This window comes from Typopeltis vanoorti, chromosome 5 (assembly GCF_054136105.1).
Source record: "Typopeltis vanoorti isolate ZY-2024b chromosome 5, IOZ_Tvanoo_1.0, whole genome shotgun sequence".
NCBI lineage: Eukaryota > Metazoa > Arthropoda > Arachnida > Uropygi > Thelyphonidae > Typopeltis > Typopeltis vanoorti.
Window position 1 is genome coordinate 116,365,540 of NC_143553.1, and position 22,149 is coordinate 116,387,688.

The 22,149-nt window shown below is 35.0% G+C and overlaps 1 protein-coding gene across 3 annotated transcripts in view; it reads left to right on the forward strand.

The window, feature by feature from the left end:
* The window catches only part of LOC150106743 (hemicentin-2-like), a 487,441-nt gene that overhangs the window by 407,939 nt on the left and 57,353 nt on the right, over positions 1 to 22,149 (forward strand). For all 3 annotated transcript variants that reach the window (XM_090393310.1, XM_090393308.1, XM_090393309.1), the window contains exons 10-11: positions 3,124 to 3,381; positions 19,608 to 19,739. In XM_090393310.1, the coding sequence (XP_090249436.1) occupies positions 3,124 to 3,381; positions 19,608 to 19,739 (390 nt within the window). The remainder of the gene's footprint in view (positions 1 to 3,123; positions 3,382 to 19,607; positions 19,740 to 22,149) is intronic.

Here is a 22,149-nt window from a genome sequence, read left to right on the forward strand (position 1 = left end):
TGGTCAGCTTAGAAGATAAATGACTCGACTTTGTTGTTACCTACCAACAAATAAGAAGCATGCCATAGTGCTAGAAGCACATATTTCATATCTTCCTGTTTAGATATGATGTACGAACCCAAGCTGACGCTAATACTTTAAGTTCCTACAGGTTGCCATCGTCGGCATCATTTGGTGTTGTTCTTCACTTCACTTTAATTTGCTGTTAATTCTTTCCTAATAAATTTCATTAAAGCGTGATGTGCGCCTCATCTTACGCTTCATTTTATTCTTTATCTTATTTCTTCCTACTTTCATGGCCACCTGTTCGTATTAACAGCCGATGATGGAGTTTTCAATTAAGATCTTAACGACCATGTTTTCTTTCTTTCATTCTTTCTTTGGCGAAGTTGTTTAGAAGTCTATAGCCCAGATGAAAATGATTGCTTATCTAATTAATACGTCAATGCGTTGTTTGTTTCCTCCCAAATGTCTTTCATCCAGTCATTATTGAATCGTACTAATAGTTGTCATAGATGGTCGAAGTGATAAAACTTCTATTGGCGCTCTGTTTAAAACCATTAATCTATTAGTATAGTCTGTTTTGTCGAGAATGATTACAAGAATCGCAACAAGTTGCTCCAGTTGGTTTATAATTATGCGATTATAAAGAAATACTAGAGTGGTTGGTAGGAAACGAGTAAGTACTGCCCTCTTGTGGTACTTTATTAATCTATGATTACGACTTTCTAAATCCAGCTGAAAGGTTTTGTAAGGTTTAACTGAGATGCTGACTTTGATTAGGGGTTTTCCTTTTTTTTTTCAGCAAAGCTTTTTTTTAGCATATAACAACTCCAAATTGTGTGTGTGTGTATGTATATATATATATATATATATATATATATATATATATATATATATATATATATATAGCATTAAAAACTATTACATTAATATTAACCTGAGAATTGTGCAGGTAAGTTGATACACCATTCCAGTTTAGTATAAAGACTTTCAAATAAAATAGAACAAAGTATCATTTTAATCTTTGGTATTAAGATTGTAAATGGTTTTTGACTTATGACGACAAAAATCAATAGTGAAATTATTTGTAAAAGACGTAAACGAAAACCTAGAACAAAACGGGTTAGACACCAATAGTAAAGATAGCACATCATACTAAAGTGTACAAACTGGAGAAGTAAATTTTGAACATACAGAATAGGTGGCAACAAATCCAGGAGGCCAAGGCTCGATTTGGGCTGTAAAACCATAATAATGATAATAAGAGGAAGAATTGTCCAAGTAATATGCCGATATTTTGTGTACATTTTTTGTTAATGTAGAGATTGCTTATTTGGATCTTCCTCTTCTTCTTTGTGTGCCATCTCCTATCGGAGGTCGGCGACCACCGTGGCAAATTTTGAGCGACCCCCATGCACTCTGAACAGTCTCTCAGAGCTCATACCAGTCCACTCTTGTTGTTACTTACCAACAAATAAGCTTCTTACTTGTTGGTAGGTTAACTTATTTGTTGGGTGACTGATGTCTGCCAGCCAAGATTTTTTTCGTCTTCCTTGTCCTCTTCTTCCATTCCTCTTGCCTTTTAAAATTAACTGAAGTATCTTATATTTTTCATTACGAAGTGGGTGACCAAGATATGCAGTTTTCCTTCTTTTTATAATATCTAAAAGTTCGGGTGATTTCCCCATTTGTTCCAGTACTTTCTGATTGGACGTTTTTGCTGTCCATGGAATTTTTAACATTCGTCTGTATAACACAACTCAAAAGGCTTATTTGGATATGCAACTTAACTACTCATTTTTGTTGCTTTACAAAAATACATATATTTTATGATATCCTAATTATAAATATTTATATTTAGAACTATTCCATTCTATACGACAAAAGTTCGCTCGCAATTTTGTTCTACGACAACCTAGAAATTAGAACTAAAATAAAGTAAGAGACAATTCGGTAAGGGGACAATGTGCGCATTTAACACTCCTGCGTCCAATAGTTACATAGCTGTGGTATTTGAATGAGTGACTGCATCTAGCTCATCGTTGATGGTTTAACTTTTATATAAATGTTTTTAAACGAATTTCTTCAATCATTCCAGGAACTGAATTGGTCTTTAGCTCTTGTTAAAGTAGGTTAAACTTCCATGACGCCGTATAAAAGAATCTCAAAAAAAAAAAGTCATCGATAAAGAAAATGCATGGAAAAATGAACGAGTGAAAGTGTAAGTAGAGAAAGCAGAGAAATAATAATAATAAATAAAATAACGACCTAGTTGACAGCAAGAATAGCTGTTCAACCAACTAAGATGCCTTCGAATCTCACCGCGGACATGAGTGTGGGAATGCTTTAGTTTAGTAGATGCATTTCATTGTCTGGTGCGAGATTATATCATGTGCATTTGGAGATGTGAAGTATCTAGGGTAGTGTTTCCGGATTGTCTAATCTTTCATCTTTCACTCGAGGCGCTAATTTTTTAAGAAAGTTTTATAAACTTGAGGAATTATATAAGTTCTTCCAGTGGAGCATTCTCAGTCATCTGTGCTTTATAAATCGGCAGCTTTTGCAGTAAACAAGCAGTGATTTTTACTAACTGTTCTACCAAAGCAAGCATAGTATTAGAACCTTTGTTGTTCATAATAATAATCATCATAAACTACGCTTGCGATAGTTATACATTTTTTAAACTTTACCGAGTTGTGAATTATAGTGCTGAAGTATATTTGGTCTCATCGATTTTGCAGAACACAACTGAAATAAGAATTGACGTATGTCTAAGGAACTGTGGAGGCAGTTAAGTTTCATATATCATCGTGATTTGAAAAGAAAAAAAAAAGTCTGAAAGGATATCTATGACAGAGCGAATAAGGAAAATAAAACAAATAATACAGTCTATTACAGAATAAGAAAAATAAAATAAAGCTGACGAAAAAAGAAAAGAGAGAAGGGGAGAATACAAAAATAGCTTCGTACATTCTTCCTTTTTTTTATCTCAAGGTTATCTTTAAATCCAGAAGTTCTTTATTTAATTTCTTTCTTTGAAATGTTTTGCTTCGAGCAGTGAGAAAAAGAGATTTTCTTATTAAAGAAGGTGCGCTGATAATACCCTATTTTCTTTCTTAGATAAACCTGAGTGTACTGTGTTTGAAATCGCCAACGGCGAAGATACAACCCTAGTATGTAACGTCGAAGCAAATCCATCTGTTGTGAACTTCACTTGGCTCCTGGAAAACAAAACTTTAGCCAACTTTGAAACTGACGATTTGAAGAGTTATTTCATCCTCCCGGATAATTCTGACGAATTTTATGGCGAATACACTTGCGTCGCTGAGAATGAAGTGGGAAAATCGAATCGTTGTGATCTCCTTGTCTCCGGTTTAAGTAAGTATCTTTTCATTGAATTATATTCAGAAGTTGAATCATTATTTTTTAATTACTTTAATAGCCATTTGACAAAATTAATAACAATATATGAGCCTCCGTAGCTCGGTATAGACGAAACCCTTTGGTCGGAAAGACATTAGAGGAAAGAAAAAAAAATTAGAGGGGGCGGGAATGAAAAGGTGCAGTACCTCCCCGTAAAAGAGGCTCACGGCCGTTCTATCGTCATACGAAATATATATACATACGAGTATAATAACAATATATTTACAAAAAAATACTCTCCGTCCGTCATCACTACTGGTATGCTAAAAGCAAAACAAAAAATCCATATACTCACTGAGGAACCAGACATTGTGTCGTAACCCCTCTCCCCCAACCCCTTCATTAGTATTACAAATCTAGTTGTGGAGTAAGTAGGGTTTCTTAAAAATGCGTTGGGGGAACGAATTTTCTACACGCTACGGCTTATTCTAATTTTGAACAATATACTCGTACACTACATAGATTTTCAGAATAAATCAACTGAATAAAGCTGTACAAAAGCTATAATATGATTTGTATATCGCCGGTCATCCACAATATGAAAATAATTAAAAATATAATTTTTATTGAAATAGTAGATATTTTTCAAGATCACTATGTAATTAATTAATGTATAATATTGATATATTAGTTACTCAAATCCTTTACATATTCCATTGTATTTCTTAAAAATAAATAAGTTATACTCTTGCGTTCTTTCATTCTCCTAAACCTAAAGGAAAATGAAAGAACCTTTCTTTAGCCTTTCTGGAAATCGATGTGTAGCCAGTTTGCAACGTTTTTCTTTTTCTTCATCGTTGTACTCCTGTACAATTCTCCTGCCTGTTGTACTAAACATGTTCCTAATCTTCATCGGCACTTATTCTCGGATGTGTGTTTCATTAAGTCGATTTCGATTTCTCTAAATTGAGTGGTTAAAAAAAGGAAATTTTTTTGGGGGAATAAACCTACTTGACTGTCGAAAAGATCCACGAACTTGGAAACCGGCGGGAAAAAAGCCTAGAAAAGAGTTTCTCTACATAAATAGATTTGAATCTTTTTTCTATAGATGATTCTCCTATCGTGGAAGTTACCACAAGTTAACGCACATATTCCCACATTTATTTTCTTCAGGAACATCAAAGCGAATTTTCATTTTGCTTCTTGATTACCAGAGATTGTGTTCTTAAAAAGGAAGTGAATTTAAAACGGATATGAAGGAAGAAACAAAAATGGAACTAATTATGCAAATTTATGAAATTAGATTCGAAACCAAATCCAAACATAAAATCTAAGTAAGAGAAATAAGATAGCGAAAACTTTGAACAGAAAGAAAGAAATTAAATTAAATAACCTTTTCTCTGTGGGCTACATAAGTTATATTAAATTAAACCCAAATGTTTCAAAGATGTCTCAGTTGACCAAAGAGAGAGGTATCCACTTTTCATGTTTCGGATCAGTAGGCCTAGCTTCTTTTGGAAAATCATATTTCTAATGTTCTATTTTTAATTAATATTAATAAATGCCAGCACATATGAAGAAATAATAACAACAATTTTTTTTTAACATTTTTATTATTTCTCAGATAAATTACATACATTATATGAACACAATTATGCACAACAAATACTTTCTCGTACATAAACTATTTTTAATAATAATAATAACAGTAACTGTTTACAACGTATATTATTATAATAATAATCATAATGATGATTATTACAGATGTTTCTTTGCAATTTTACACTCTATATATACAATATCAATGGATATAATCACTCTATATTGCATACTTTTGTTACAGTTATATGATACATTACTTGCATTTGTTTACATATGATACGTATATTACATACATTGGTTTACATGTGATACGTACATTACATGCATTTGGTATATGATTACATATGATACATCTTGGATGAGAACTAATTTCTCTACTTTCATCCTCGAAGCTTATATGTAAGCTTATCTGAGGATGACACCAGTTGGTTATTATTTATTGTTTTTTTTTTGCTGTGTTGGGAAGCTACGAAATCTATGATTGAGAAAATCGCGCGCGCAAGCACGCACGCACACGCGCGCGCGCGCGCGCACACACACACACACACACACACACACACACACACACACACACACACACACACACACACACACACACACACACACACACACACACACACACACACACACACACACACACACACACACACAAAATAACTTGGAATGTATTGATCCGTCGCTGAACTGGAAGCCTGAACGAATATATTGTGTTTCATTAAGTTTGTATGGTATTTTGGGTGCGTGATTCTTGTTCATGGTATGTCCTTAGAGCTCTTTTCAGTCTATTGTAGTTTGTAAGGTTTCTGTATTCAAAAGGTAATTTGTTTATCATGTCTGAGATGTAGAAGTTTCGCGTGGCCTTTCTGTAGTGATTATTGTATTTATATGTGATATAATTAGTTGTCTGAGGTCTTGTTATACGGTATGTATTTCTGACTGTCCTGTAGTTGGCATCGAAATAATGTTTTAGCAAAGCTGCATAGTGACATAAATGTTTTGCTGTCAGTATTTTGTGTTCTGACATTGCAATATATAGAAAAGGTCGATATTTTTTCTTTGTTCCCAAAAGATCAGTTTTATCATTTTGTACTGTAGCAACATTAATCAATTTAATTTGTAGGGTGCACAGAAAGCATACGTTGTTATAGCGTATCTTAGTATATTTTGGCATAGTGCTTTGTATATTGGTGTTTTTGGCGTATGGGAATTATGTCTTTTAACCTGTAGAGTTTGCCACTTATTGTTCGGAGTTTGTTGTGTACATGGTTTATGTGGCTATTCCAGTTCATATCTGCATCGAAGTAAATTCCAAGGTATCGTATTGTTTCAACCTGAGTGAATGCAGTGGTTTTGCTGTTCTGTGTGTTTTTTATGTTGGAAAGTGGATGTTGGATGGTTATATATTTGTTATCAACTGGTTGACTCAGTGGATTTCGGAAAATATAATTAATTTTGTCTTTTCTGAGTTTAGGTGTATGGAGTTTTTCGTGAGCCAGTCTATGATCAGATTTATGTCATGTTGCATATTTGTTTGGGCTATGCTTGCGTTATTGTGGATGGATATTATTGCTGTATCGTCTGCGTATTGGAATATCTTACCTTTGAGTGGTAGCCTATTATTATCGTGCGTGTAAATGTTGAATAGGGTTGGGGAGGGTACAGCTTCCTGTGGTACTCCACAGGTTACTGGTAACTCTCTGCTTCGGTTTGACCCGATACGTGTGATATGCTTTCTATTTTGAAGGTAGTTTGTAAGCCACCTGTGAAGTAGCCCGTCTATTCCAACATGCCTCAGCTTTTCTAACGAGGTTTGATGCGTGAGTGTATCGAATGCTTTAGTTAGATCAATAAAGACTACCATGGCAATTTTGTTTTTGTCTAAGGCGGTATTAATTACGTCTGTAAAGTCTTCCAAGAGAGATGTTGTTATCTTATTTTTCTGAAAACCATTAGTGTTTTGAGGATAATATGAAAGGTCTCTGTGTATGCTGTGAGTTTCTTCAGTATGATCTGCTCCATTATTTGATTGATAATTGGTAATGTTGCTATGGGTCTGTAATAGCTGATTAAATTTCTTTTTCCATGGTTGTATATGGGTGTGATTACGGCGGTCTTTAGCATACTTGGTATCTGTCCTGTTTTAAATATTTTATTTATTAATTTTAGTAGGATCTGACTTAAACTAGTTGCATGTTGCTTTATACCTTTAGTTCTGATACCATCAATGCCTGGGCCTTTGTTTGGTTTGATTTGATGTATTGCAGAGAGAAGTTCTGCTTCTTTTATGGTTGGAAACCATAATGTCTGTTTTGATTGTGGTCCAAGTGGAGAGTCACGTTTTGTGATTGGAGGAATATTTCTGTGCAGTTCTTGGATGGAGTTGGCAAAGTATTGGTTAAAGTCATTTGCCTAATTGTTGGATCGGTTTTGCGTCTTTCATGAAGCTGTGTTTTATGGTTTCGGAGGCGGTGGTGGTTTTTATTAATTAATTAATTTTAATTAATAATAATAATAATAATAATGACTAGCTAGATTTCAGGATAGAATTCAAATAATCCTATTACCAGTATTAAAACTCGGTTTATTTTTTCCGTAGAAGTACGACAGCATATACGCCATCTTGCGGACAATTATTAAAGAATTACTACCAATCTTAGTGTGTGCACCACAATATTCAGCTGTTTCCATTAACTTACTAGATTATAAAGATCGCAATAAAGCCACCCAGCTCTCTGGCGTAATCTAAGATTAGTATTCAGAATCAACAATAACGCTTCTGCTTCTTATTCCTTCTCTCTCTCTCTCTCTCTCTCTCTCTCTAAGAGCATCTCAGAAATGACTTCATGAATACAAATCCGATAAATTTCCGTAATCTCATTCAACTCTGAGAGTGTTTGGGAATTAATTTAAACTATTTCCCAAAATGCGTTTGTCCTTCTGTGTACAAACAAATATATGCAAAGTGATTTACTGTTATTACCAAGGTACTCCCCCCCCACCTTACATTAAGCATCCCCGTAACTTCCGAGAAGATATTTTATTTATACAAGAAAATTGCATCAACCTGAATGTAGCTAATAAAAACTTCATCCATACATAGAACTATCACTACTTTCCAAGAAAGCAAAACTGATATTGCTTATTAAACTTTTATGTTAATTTTTCGAATTAAAAAACCAATTTGTTATTTTCTTTGTTTATTGAACGTATAACTATGAATAGTTGGAGGTTTTCAGAAATGCCAACGCAACCAGTTACATTGCAGGATTTTTATAGAAATATTTTCATAAATAAATTTATTTTAAAAATAAAGATAATATTGTCTTTAATAAAATTAAATAAAATTAATAGCAAACATTTTTATGAGTTTATTTAATACGCTTTTTAAAACTTAATTTAAAAACGATGATTTCATATTGATACCATTTTATTAAAAGAATACATTTTAATAAATTTCAGTGAATACAATGTTTAATGGAAGAGATTGGAGAGGATGAATCAATTGACCGCGAAGTGTGATGATTGATTCATTCAATCCAATACCCTTGGAGGGTAATGGATGGTAATGCTGTGGCCAATGAAGTTCTACCTGAGGCTCGGCTATTGCTTTTACCCTCCTGCCATGATCAGAGCTTTAATTGCTCAATAACACCTTATCCATACATTGTCCTCTACAGATAACGGGGAAGATGAAAAGCATTCTTTCTTCCCCCCTTTAAGCCAGTCCTTATAAGGACTAAGGAATTCGTTTAATGGAAGAATCGACCGTGAGATGCGGTGATTAATACCCTTGGAGGGTAGTGGGTGGCAGTGCTGTAGCCAATGAAGTCATAACTGAGGCTCGGCTATTGCTGTTACCTCCTGCTATGATCAGAGCTTTAATAGCTCAATAACACCTTATCCCTACACTGTCCTCTACAGATAACGGGGAAGATGAAAAGCATTCTTGCTTCGCCCCTTTAAGCCAGTCCTTATAAGGACTATAAGGTTTAATGGAATTAAGTCGCGATTTAGTCAGTTAAAGATGGCAGTGAAGTTTTATGACTTGATGTCCTTCATGACGTCAACCCTCACCATTTATCCGGGATTGGGACCGGCACCTATTGGGGCTAGCTGACCCCTTCGGTGGCTGCATAAGACGAAATGAAATAGCAAAATATAGGAAAGATTCATCCCTGGCCTTTGAATACTCTAACAGCATTAGAGGGTAAAGGGAAAGAAGGGGAGGGACCAGTCTACAGATAATATAACAGATGTATATTATAAGAAGTAAGGCATGATCCAGCATTAGATACCTCAGGTTTGCCACGCCCGTACAGCTAAATGAGCCGTTGAGTTTTTTCCCCTAAAGGGTCAGCATTAAATCCGTTCTTGTGTAATATTGTGATGACGGAAGAGGTGAAAGAAGATCCCTTGGACAATGTTTTATGCGGATGACATCGTTCTGCGTGCAGAATCAAGAGAATAAGTGGCAGTTAAACTGGAAAGACAGAGTATATGTGTTGCAAAGTGGATGGCAGCCAGGAGACAGATCTAGAACTCGAAGGGACTTTAGATACTTAGGTTGAACAGTGAAAGAGGAATGAGAGGCTGAGAAGGAAGTGGGATGAAGGATAAAAGCTGGATGGAGGAACTGGAGAGAGAGATACCAGGAGTGCTGTGATAAGAGGGTGCTGGTCAATCTAAAGTGGGAAAATCCACAGAACAATGGTGAGACCAGCTATGACGTATGCTATGCAAACTGTGGCCCTGAGGAAAAATAACATCAGCAGGATGGAAGTAGCGGAGATGAGAATGCTTAGGTGGATGTGCGGTGTGACCAGAAAGGATCGTCTGAGAAATGACTGTGTAAGGGGAACGGTGAAAGTTACGAACTTTGGAGCGAAGATACAGGAGAAAATGTTGAGATTGTTCATCTGACGAGGAAGGGAGGACGAGTATATTGGAAGAAAGGTCAAGCAGATTGATGTGCAGGGGGAGAAGGAAGTTCGGGCACTCAGAGAAGAGATGGAGGGATCTGGTGGAGGAGGACCTGATGATGAAGAACTTGGATGTGGTTACAGCCCAAAACAGGAGGATGCAGAGGAGGCTCATTGGGAACAGCGACGCTACTTAGGTGGGATAAGTTGCAGAAGAAGAAGGTCTCGATTTTTTTTTATTTATAATTGCAATTTTTTTTCATAAGCCTTAACCTTTCTTTCTAACAAATGTTTGTACAGTTTGTTAACATTTGATAAACTAGCATTTTAATTTTAAATTTCCTGGATTTTGTCTTTAGATACTCCTGTCTGAGGTTTCTGGTTTGCGCCCCACATGCATGAATTATATATTAGCCACTTATGTATTTTATACTTCAAAATATTTATGCTAGAATATATAATATAAAATAATAAAAAAAAAATAAAAAAAAAAATAAAAAATATATATATATATATATATATGAAGGGCGAAAGAACGCTGTAGCACTGGGATAGTTGCCAAGAGCCTCGATGTTAAAAGGACGTCACTGACAGGATATTTTATCAATTATCGAAACTGTCACACTAAAAAATAAAAAGAAAGAAAGAAAAGAAAAGAAAGGCGCGTAGCTACGAGTTTACCAAGTACCAAGGGCGTCAAAACTCTAGCTACGCTATTTCCACTGATACTTCATACTTTGCTGCACTTCTGTCGATGTACTCTAAACGTCTAGTTGAAAGTGTATCATCTTTCACTACCAATCATATTGTAATCTCATCAAACAATAAGCGAGTTATCTGATTTCATTTATCTCATTTTCCCAATATATTTCTTTTTGATGTCATTTCCAGAATGTGAACGCAGTGTCGTGTGTCCATTTTTCTAAACGTTACAACGGGTTCGTAGTGAATGTTAGACTCATTCCCATCATTATAACTTACCTTCACCAGATGGAACAGAACACTTTTCTCTGTACTAAATAGGAATACATGTTTATCACGAATGTGATGTTGCTGTTGTTTAGAATCACGGTAAAAGCATCTAAGGTTATGAGGCCACTCTATTATGTTTAAAATTGAAGATATTATGGAGGTATTCATATTTTATAGCCAAATACAGAAAGAAAGTTAAGATTCGAAATTTACCAGGCAGCATATGAAAATCTAACCTTCGCCACTGGATTTTTTTTCGTTTGCATTACTTAAAAGGCACGCTCTGTTCATAAGCCAATATATTCGCCTTTTATTAGTGCTTAGACTTGGTTTCACTGGCCTGAAAGCTGTGTCGAACTGTTGGTTCTGATTAGAGGCCATCTTAAGAGATCAAAAATCCTCTTTTATTAAAATGACATAACCTTTATAGGCCTTTTAAGTGAATGCGAATTAGCCATTCTCATATACTAGGAGAAGAATATTTCTCTGGAAAATTCGGTTTGTTATTTTCCAGACAAAGCCGCCGAAGAATATTTTTATAGCCAAATTAACTCCAAATCACATCAGTAAATAATACCTAAAGCATCGCCAATAATATTCAATAACTAATCTCCATCAACAAGAAATGAAATATATCGAAATAAATGCAAGGGTTTGATCAATGAATATTTATCAATCTATAGAAATGAGATAAATATTATGATTATGTGACACCTCCAGGGAGTCCAACGACTCTTCGAGGGAGAGTGTGCCAACAACATCGAACGATTTACCTCTTCTAACTACTAATCGCGCTCAAACTTGCTTAACTTTTTGCGAGGCATTAGTAGCAAAGGCTCTACCAATCGACCAACCTTTGCTAATTACATATATTACTTGATTATGGTGATGATTCAAGTTTTTTGTTACTAAACTAACTGTTCAGATTCCTATTTTTCTTTTCGTATAGCTTTCGCAAAGAAACACCTGGGTTCGATTCCCGTCAGTGACCACCTTTATCAGGTTAAAAAAATAACCAAATAAAAATCAGCCTTAATCCATAAATTTAAGGAAATCACACATTTTATCCTCAATTAAAAAAAACATTAAAAATGAAAGATAAAAAAAAAATTGCTATAGCTTTTGTACCATCGCTCATTCACTTGTCCATTTTGTGCTGAAAAACACGTGACTTCTTCTAATCCTGTCTTTCATTACTGATATCAGTTCGAAGACGTACATGAAGCATGTAGGATTTGCTTTTAATGCACTTTCCGTACTCAGACTCCTGCTGTCTTTTTCTTTCTTTCCTTTCTCTGTCCTGTGATTCGCCCCCATAATCTTATATTTCCTTCTCCTTCTTCTTCTCTTTTTTTTTCTTTTTTGAAACAGTTTTACTAGCAATATATCCTTCCTTATTAAAAGTCAACTCGAAATGGCCTTAGCTACGAGCTTCTTTCTGCTTCAACTGGAAATACGATTACAGCTACAAGTCTTTCTTTTAAGTAATTCTAAATTAAACCATGAGTTTTTGAAGACTGCTCCGAAATCAAATACTTTTTAGTACCACAGTAACAGCTCAGTATAATTTTCTAGCAAAAATCCCTAGAGCTATAGAAGTGAACTCACTGATAGGAGGAAGCAAAACCTTTGCTTTTCCATCCTTTTACCTCAGCGTATAGACTATGCTCTCAAACGTATTCGAGTACCACGTACTTTCTCTGGGATATTAAGCCTCAGATACTGATTTTCTTTCCTCATGCAGCTTTTAGATGGTATTTCTTGTAAGGCAAACAGAACGATCTTATTTCACTCCCGCTTTAATAATATCACCAAGCAAGGTGAGATTTCTTTTCATATATTGGCTTACACATTAACGTTTCCTGGCTCAATATTATCCTCTGTAAAACTTGATTTCCTCTTGCAGTAAAAATGACTAAGAAGTAGCAAACAAGTAACGCACAATTACGAAGCAAGTCAAGTAGTACCAAGTAGCAACTAACTCTCAGTTAACACTGTATAAGTCCCAGAACCTTAGAAGGCTGTTTTTACAGTTGAAGATGATGCACCGAAATATTTCCGAAATGTTTGATGCTATCTGGAAAAGGTCAATCCGCTTAACAGACTATCCCTATCTCACAGATTAACTTCAGTTTCTTTCTTACCGGGTTTTTTAAGCCTTCTTTGCCTTCTGCATTTTCTGTTAGGTACTTTTATAAGCGTAGTTCTGCAGAACTGTCTATCATTATTCCTTCACTTTCTTATAAGCATGTAAACACATAAGTAATTGCTGACCAACATAGTTCACTGTCTACCTTCGGCACGAACTAAATCCTCACCTCTCGTTCAATTCATCTCGTCTATTCGTTTGAAAAGTCTTCCTCGCGATGCTTTATCAAGGAAGGGGGGGGGTGCAGCTTCAACAAATACTTCTACAAATTACTTTTTCTTGATTACTCGCGAGCACACACACACACACACACACACACACACACACACACACACACACACACACACACACACACACACACACACACACACACACACACACACACACACACACACACACACACACACACACACACACACACACACACACACACACACACACACATTTTTTTTTTGCAAGGAATATATTTTATTAATTGAAGATTTCTCTTCTAAGAAATATTAATTATAAAAATATAGTTTTAGTGCTTTAAAGGAGTTGCATAATATCATAACACCCTTCACATTTTGTGTATGCCCTGAATAACAACCAACATAGCTGCGCTTCGTACATCTATGGCAGTGTTTCCCAAAGTGGGGCGTACGCCCCGCAGGGGAGCAATTTGAATATATTTTGGGGGGGCAATTAGAAAATGACGTTGCATTCGTCACCTCATCACCGATATACTCAAAAAACTCACCATTGTCGGTGATAAATTGTCGATGTTGCAACCCTGACTTTCCGAGAAAAAAAGCTGACATCACTAGTACAGCAGTCGACATAAATACAGTATCAAGAAGAACTCTCAGAAAAGCAAAATGATGAGTCTATTAGAAATTTATTCAACATAAAAGGAACAATGGCATGGCTTTCTGATGAGACAGAAACGAAATACCGAAATTCAACTAGTTTTGCCAAAAAAATACAGTTGCCCTTCTCGTCGTCATATTTAGTTGAATGTGGCTTTAGTGCTGTAAATGACTTGTAACTGAAAAAAAGAAATCATCTGGATATCACAAACGATGGGGATTTGAGATTGAAAATGACTAAATTAGAACCTCAAGTAAAAACTCTTTGTAGCAGACATAAAGCTCAAGGATCGCATTACTTGGATTTTATTTTCCGAGTTCAATTCGATTTATGTTTTAGAATATACAAAGTGTGATATAAAATTTATATTCATTGAAGACAGTCAAATTAAAAACAGTTTTACCTATGTTCCTTGTTTTATTTAAAGACCTATTTATATTATACTTTTTCAGAACTTGGCTGACTATTATGCTAGAGAGGGGACATCAAAATCTACGAGGCGTTGAGGTGGAGCAAAATCCAAAAAACGTTAGGAAACACTGATCTATTGCATTAACAGCACAATATACATAATTTTTACGAGTGCTGTCAAAAATGTCTAACCCAAATTGTTTTAGGGAAATTAAGGCGAATGCAAGTTACTCTGAGTTGTCTTTTTTCACAATACGATATTTCTGATTGGATACAGTTTTTCAAGTGATCTTTCTCTTGTTCTATTCATTTCTGGTGGGCCTAATAAGGAATAACCTTCAGCTTTGGTGTTGTACTGAGCTGTTGTACTGTTGTACATCAAGTATTGTGTATACTGAGCTGTTGTACTGTTGTACATCAAGTACATGTACACACATTATATCATTGGACACTCAGAACTGCATGGTATAGTGTGGTACAAAGCCTTAGTGTTGGTTTTACTTGCAAGGCGTGTTGCTTCAGAAGTTCTAAACTAATCAAACTCTTCAAACGTCTTAAAGAAAGCGATTAGCATCACCTTGATATTTTGAGCCATACTTTCTTCAGCGTAGTACTGTTTACCCATTACTTATTAATATTTCACACGTTCCTGGTACTGTAGATTTTGATGTATACAAGTTTCTTACACGTTCATTGCAGAATGTGATAAAAGATAAAAATATACATGAGTGCACTTTAGATCAGTTCCCTTACAATGAAACTGCTATCTTTTTTTCGGTAGGGAACATTGCTAAAAATCCTACATGATTGTTACAATAGATTCTGTTTCGGTATTAATTAGAGCCGAAAATAGCATATGATGGCTTCTTATGTGTTTCTTCTTCTTTGCGGGCCATCTCCAAGGAGGTCGGTGACCACCCTGACAAATTTTAAGCGATCCTCAGCCACTCTGAACAGTTCCTCAGAGTTCATGCCAGTCCACTATCTGATGTCTGCCAGCCAAGATTTTCTTCGTCTTCCTTGTCCTCTTCTTCCATTTATCTTCCCTTTTATAATCAATTGAAGTATCTTATATTTTTCATTACGAAGTAGGTGACCAAGATATGCAGTTTTTCTTTTTATGGATCTAAAAGTTCACGTGATTTCTCCATTTGTTTCAGAACTTCTTGATTGGACGTTTTTGCTGTCTATGGGATTTTTAGTATTCGTCTGTATAACCACATCTGAAAGGTTTCAAGTCTTTTTATTGCTTTTTATTGGTGTTGTCTACAAGGTCCAAGTTTCTGCACTGTACAGACCATACATCGCATTTAACCAAGCGTACTCTAAGCTGTAAATTTAAATTTAAATTTTATTTATAAATTTAATTAATTAGAAAGAAAGTTATCAGTCTCTTGAAGAGAAAAAAACGAATTCAAAATTATAAACGTTTTCTTAGATAATACATATATTCGATCTCTCTCTCTCTCTCTCTCTCTCTCTCTCTCTCTCTCTCTGTGTGTGTGTGTGTGTGTGTGTGTGTGTGTGTGTGTGTGTGTGTGTGTGTGTGTGTGTGTGTGTGTGTGTGTGTGTGTGTGTGTGTGTGTGTATCTTCTTCAGTCATTTGGAAAGGAAAATAAAATATAAAAGACTGCAAGAAGAACATAGAGAGGAAACGATTGGGAAAAAATGCGAGAGTTCGTTTTTATTTCTACATTGCGAAAAGAGAGAGAGAGAGAGAGAGAGAGAGAGAGAGAGAGAGAGAGAGAGAGAGAGAAGTTTTCTGCACAGCATTTGTGCATAATGCGAGTAAGCCACTGGAGAGGGAGGAGCTGCAAACTGCACGTCCTATTACCTGCTCCTGGAAATTCCTTGTTAAATCATCTGCAAAACTTGGCTTCCTCAATCAAGTGTACCAAAGCTTAAGGAAATGCGGCGCGCGTCACTCTTCGTCACGAAGAGGAAAACCGCTAACGTCCAAGTGTAAATCACGAGGAGGGAAGCGGGAAGTATGCGCTGCTGATGACGGATGATTTCCGACGGAAGTGATTGTACTTTTAGCTCGGATGCTGTGCGTTTAGTTGCTTATTCCTCGGAGATTTTCTCCCCGTTTAGTGAGCGGATTTTCCTCACCTCATTTGACTGCAGTTTCCAAGAATTCGTTAAGAACACTTCGTTCCAGCGGTTTCTTACTTTGAAAACAAACTACCTACGAGGGAGGATCGCGTCTAGTTTCATCCGCGTGAAAATTCATTAGTTTGAAACTTGGAAAATTAAACAGGAGGAAAGCGTCCATTTTGGATATTAGGTCCATATTTAAGACAATCTCTGTATGACTCCATTTTACAGCTAATGCACGTTTTCCTAAACATTAAACGACTCAATAGAAGGGACTGTAATAACACATTGCTCACTATCAGAATTGTGTTATTTCATTAGATCAGTACCGATAAAATACGTGATGAATGAACCCTGTTTAATAAACTCTCATAATGTTTGCAAACTGCTGGAAACATTCATGTTCACAAGCGCTCTCTATGCTGGGAGACATGAGTAAGATCAAAGAACTTTCCAACTAAAGATGGCTTTATATGGTGTTTGACACGGTTTTTATTTCTCAAAATCCCGGAGTTTTGCTTCTACAAATGAGCAGTTTCCTTTCCAATACGCATCCACCGATGTGATTTTTAGAATCGGTTACTGGAATACCAATCCATGAGTGCTTACGATAAGCACGCGTATCTCTACTTAGCCAGCACACGTTGACTCCAACAACTATTTACTAGCCATGGATGGGTTAAGGATTAAATAATTGGAAAATCTACTCACTAAAGACCAATCATGGCACTTTCTTTTTCGAAGATATTTCAGACCACTAATATGTTTATTGGTAGTCTGACATCGGACGATGCAATTTATCTCCAACCTAAAGACATACACAAAACATTCATGCTTGCACTAGGATTCAAATCTGCAACCTGTTAGTTGGAGAGCAGATTCGCCGACCACTCCGCTAACCAGGTAGCAGGATTGGAAAAAAGCGAAACCCGATTCTGTCTATTTCATATTAGAATTGTTAATTATTATTTATAATTAATATTAACAATAATTGTTAATTATTGTTAATATTATTTTTTTTTGCCGTTTCCTTAGACGTATATAATTAAATCACAAATACTAAACACATGATAATCACGTTTGAATTATAAAAAAAGTTGTTAATAAAAAATATTGATCTAAACACAGCATGGAAGTATTTAACTTAAAAATGCTATAATTAAATCAATAGTAGCAGCTGCCGATGTTTGTATGCATTAATTAATTACCCTATGTTTCATGAAGTCAAAGTAATACTAGACTTTTTTAAAATCAAAATTGATAATTTTTGAGTTTTGGTTTTCCTTTTCAAAACTAAATTATTTTAAGTTGATTTCAATTGAAGCATTTACATTGACTGAATATATAAAAGAGCTGTAGTTTCGTCTGGTAAAAAAAGTAAGTGGTTCACACAAAATAATAAAATTAATTTGAATTGAAAGAAAGATCTACACATCAACACTCTGTAAATAAACAGCAGTAATATAAAGCTTCAATGAGATGTAAATTTATACCGAATGTAAACGATAAAAACATTTTGACTCTATGTATTGATATCATAAAACATACCTAGGCTAACTAAATAATTTTCAACATAACAAAAACTTCTTATGTAGAAAATATTAGGCTTGAGAAATTTTTCACGTTAAGAGTTATTAAGATATTGGCTCACAACGCCACACAAGAAAACAAAATAAATATGATCATTTATTTTTAAAAATTTCATCCATTGGAACTTCCAAGGTAGACTGTATGAAGTGATGTTTTGTATGTTAACATACAATGGAGAGAGAGAGAGAGAGAGAGAGAGAGAGAGAGAGGCAGCAAGAAATGTTGATGATTGTCTTGAAGAACTCAAGAAATACGTAAGCTATCATCATCATCATCATAACACTAATTACGGGTATATTGGTCCATATTGGTCTGTTCCGGTCTCATTATCCATCCAATATCCTTTTTTGAGGTCTACCCTGCCTTCTCTTTCCAATTGGCTTATATTTTAGTATTTGTTTAGGATGTCAGGTGTTGGCCATCCGGTTTACATGTTCAATCCATTTTTGTTTATAATTGTTTAGTTTTTCTTCTATTGATTTTGTTTTTAGTAATTTTAAAATGTCTTCGTTCCTTTTTTGATCTAATAATGTGTATTTTGCAGTTCTTCTCATAAATCTCATTTCACTGGTTTTTATTCTTTGTTTTTCTTGTTTGTTTATTGCCCAAATTTCTCTGCCATATAATAATGTGGGAACTGCTAAAGTATTGTATATTTTCAAGCGTGTTTCTTTTTGTACTATATTTGCTTGAGTGTTCTATTTATCAGGCCTATAATCAGCAAAAAGTTTGAAGTTTTTAATTTTATGTCTTTTTCTCTTTCATATGATATTTCACATCCAAGATAACTGAAAGTATTTATCTCTTCTGTTATTTTATTATTAATAGCTATTTTGCTTCTAACTGGAGTTTGTCCACAAAATGCCATTTTTTAAGTTTTATCTATGGAAATTTTCATTCCAAACTGTTCTACTATAATGTTTAAATTATATATTGCTCTTTGTAAATTGTCTTTCTTATGTGATATTATTACCTGATCATCTGCAAATAATAGCGTATTTATTTTGGTATTCCGTAAATTTTTATACCTTGATTGTTTAAGGTGTTCCACTGTATTAATATTTTATTAATGTAAATATTGAAAAGTGTTGGAGAAGACAGAGGGCATCCCTGTCTTACTCCTTGGTTTATAGATTGTTTTTCAGAGAACTTTTCATTTATTTTTATTTTTATTTCATTATCTTTATATATATTCAATATTGCATGTAGTAAAATATTAGGTATATTTATTCTTTGTAATATATCAAACAGTATATATCTTGAAAGCTATTATCATTAAGGCAAATCAAGACTGGAATTTTTTCTTAAAAACAATTCATTTTTTGCAGTAGCGTTGTATTTGGGTAATTCATAGAATTAATTCTATTGCTAATGGATGTACTGTATGTGTCCTGTAGAAAACACATTATACTATAGCTTTGTTTAGGTCACATATAAATTATAGCTTTAACAAGCAAACTATGACGTCATGTATGACATCCTTTATGTAATACGTCTGCACGTACTTCAACTATGAATATCTTTGTTTCATAGATTTCTTTTAATTTATTAATTAAAACCCATTGTTAATATGCTACGAAAAATAATTGCTACACTGATTTTTATATAGATGTTTTTCCCTTTTTTAACACAGATTTTTCTTTCTCTTTCAGTGAACGGGGCAATTAGTGATTTGCCGAACAAGAATGTCTTGATCATTGCAGCTACCATTGGAGGAATCGCCATCTTATTCCTTCTCATTATCATTCTCGTCATCATTATCATGAGGAGAAGACGTCTGCGTAGTAAGCAAAATCCTTGATTCTTCTTGTGGGATTAGAACAATGACAGTGAGGTGGGGGAGAAGCTGAATGAAGTTCTCTCCAGTTGACGAAAGTTAATAACCACAAAATCCGTCAGTGATTAAACACTACACCTTAACAAATAAATCATTCCTTGGCTAAATTAATGTGTACAACAGACGCGCGTGCCCTCAAGTAACCATGATAGAGATGTCAATGTCAAATTCGTGCATGCGCTACTGACAAGTTAGCCATAGGTAATAAAACACCCTCCCAAGCAACGCTAACACGGGCTGTACTAACAACTAAGCATTTCTGTGGTCAGCACATTTTCCGCCATTTGGAGATGAAGGGAGGGTTAGACTATCAGGGAATGTTATTGCACCTCTGCAGTTTGAAATGTGAGAAATCCTGGGGGGCAATTGCTTCCACTAGGGACTTGGTGAAGTTGAGTAGTTTTGAAGGTTAGTTCTCTTCTTTTCTTTTCCTGTCCTTCCAGTTTTGGGGATCACACACCTTTTCTTCCCCCATCGTGATATGTGTCATATACTTGGCACCGATTTCCTCACCAATGGGTCTGCTCGGTAATGTATTTATAACACCAATCTGACGAAGTTATCGGATAATTACGGGAAGTGAAGTCGACCTGCGTGACTAGGGTCAACTTACGGACGCAGCCAGACGTGATCAGCATCAGACAAATATTTGGGCTACTGCAAACAACCGAGTTGCTTTCTCTTTTCCGGTGGATAACGAAAAAAAAAAAGTCTGTTTTATATGCCGAGAAAGCTATAGCAAGGAAAATCGCAGATTTCTGTTTATTTGTTCTAAACATTTCTGCCAATTATCAACTGTCTGAAAGGTGGAACAATATTAGAATTCGAGTTTAATGAGATCTGAACAGCAAGCCTATCTATCGCTTTGCAAACCTGTTTAATTGGAACAGAGTCCAAATGTGTACAAGACGTGGATATGTATATATTGTATTAAGTTTTTCTTTAGTTTTTATATGCTAACAGAAATGATCTCTCGTATTCTATATTTTAATCTATTGATTCAGACTTAAGAAAAATCGGTATTGATTGAACATACTAAGGAATAAAGCTTAATTTCATGACGCTAGAGCGTAAATTTAGAACGATATTAAACAGATGACAAAATAGTAATCCAAATTGAAATCGTTCGACAAATTTAGTAAAATTAAATAGTAAATTAAAATAAAAAATAATACAACCCAGAAGTAGACGATGTAATAAATGTTCCTGAATAAAGTTTTTTTTTTTTTTCAGATCAGATAAAACATAATTAACGAAACGTAAGAACAAAGATATTCCTTTATAAAATAAAATGGGATTCGTTCTAATCTTAATAGAAATGACGGAATAATTATAACCCCCAAAAAGTAGACTTGGAAGGCTGCCAACTGAAGGATCTACTCGAACATGTAAAATGTTCAACAAGCCATTCAGGGTTCATTCTCAGTTTCAATTGCACATAACTATTTTTGTTCTTTCTTTACCTGTTTTACTTAGTTTTCTAATGGAGTTAAAAGTATTTATCGGGTACCATTGCTCCTTTAGGTTATCATGTATTTGTATGGGGAGGAATGCAAATTTCTCAGTTTAATATAATGTTTCTGGGAAGAAATTGCACGAAATCGTGATACACTTAATAGCCAGTTTAGTTTTAGTGTTTTGTTTAATAATAGCAAAGAACGAAGAAATCTCGTGTCTAAAATCGGCCCCGTAAGCGAGCGTTGATGTATTTTCAATGATTGTAAGAGGAAATGACAGCAGATTATGAACACTTGTACGTGTTAAGAAGCGTACTGCTAAATCTGTTTAGTTTTCCTTTTTATGTAAATTACACATTTCGCTTCAAATTCTTTAATATCTTCCCTCCCACCCACATGGCACTAATACGCTATCGGTTCTGCAACCCCTCTCGTCTGATATTAATTCTTTGTTCCGAAGATCAATTTTTATTAGTAGTATACTGCTATACCAACAATTTCTAGTAACCCAACTATTTCAAGTGCAAGTCGTAACCTGTCAGAACATGTTTCAGCACGCGTAACTCTTGCGCAGTGTATATCAGGCTAACAATAAAACCATCACTTTATAGCCAGCCACTTCGCATACCTTTTTTTTTATTGTTGAAAGGCTTTCATTTGGAACTTCTTCCTGATACACACAAGGAGTGAAGATTCATTATTCACGGAATCGGAGCAAAACTTCCGTGCAACTTGCTCGGGAAACTACAGAGAACATCATTGTAGCTGCATCACCCGCAGAGGGAAATGGGATTTTAACTCACTTTAGTGAAGAGTTTCCAAACCCTCAGCGGGATGCCGCTTGAGGATCGAAACGATGATGTTAAATTGTCCATATAACTAAGAAGGTGCAGAAACACA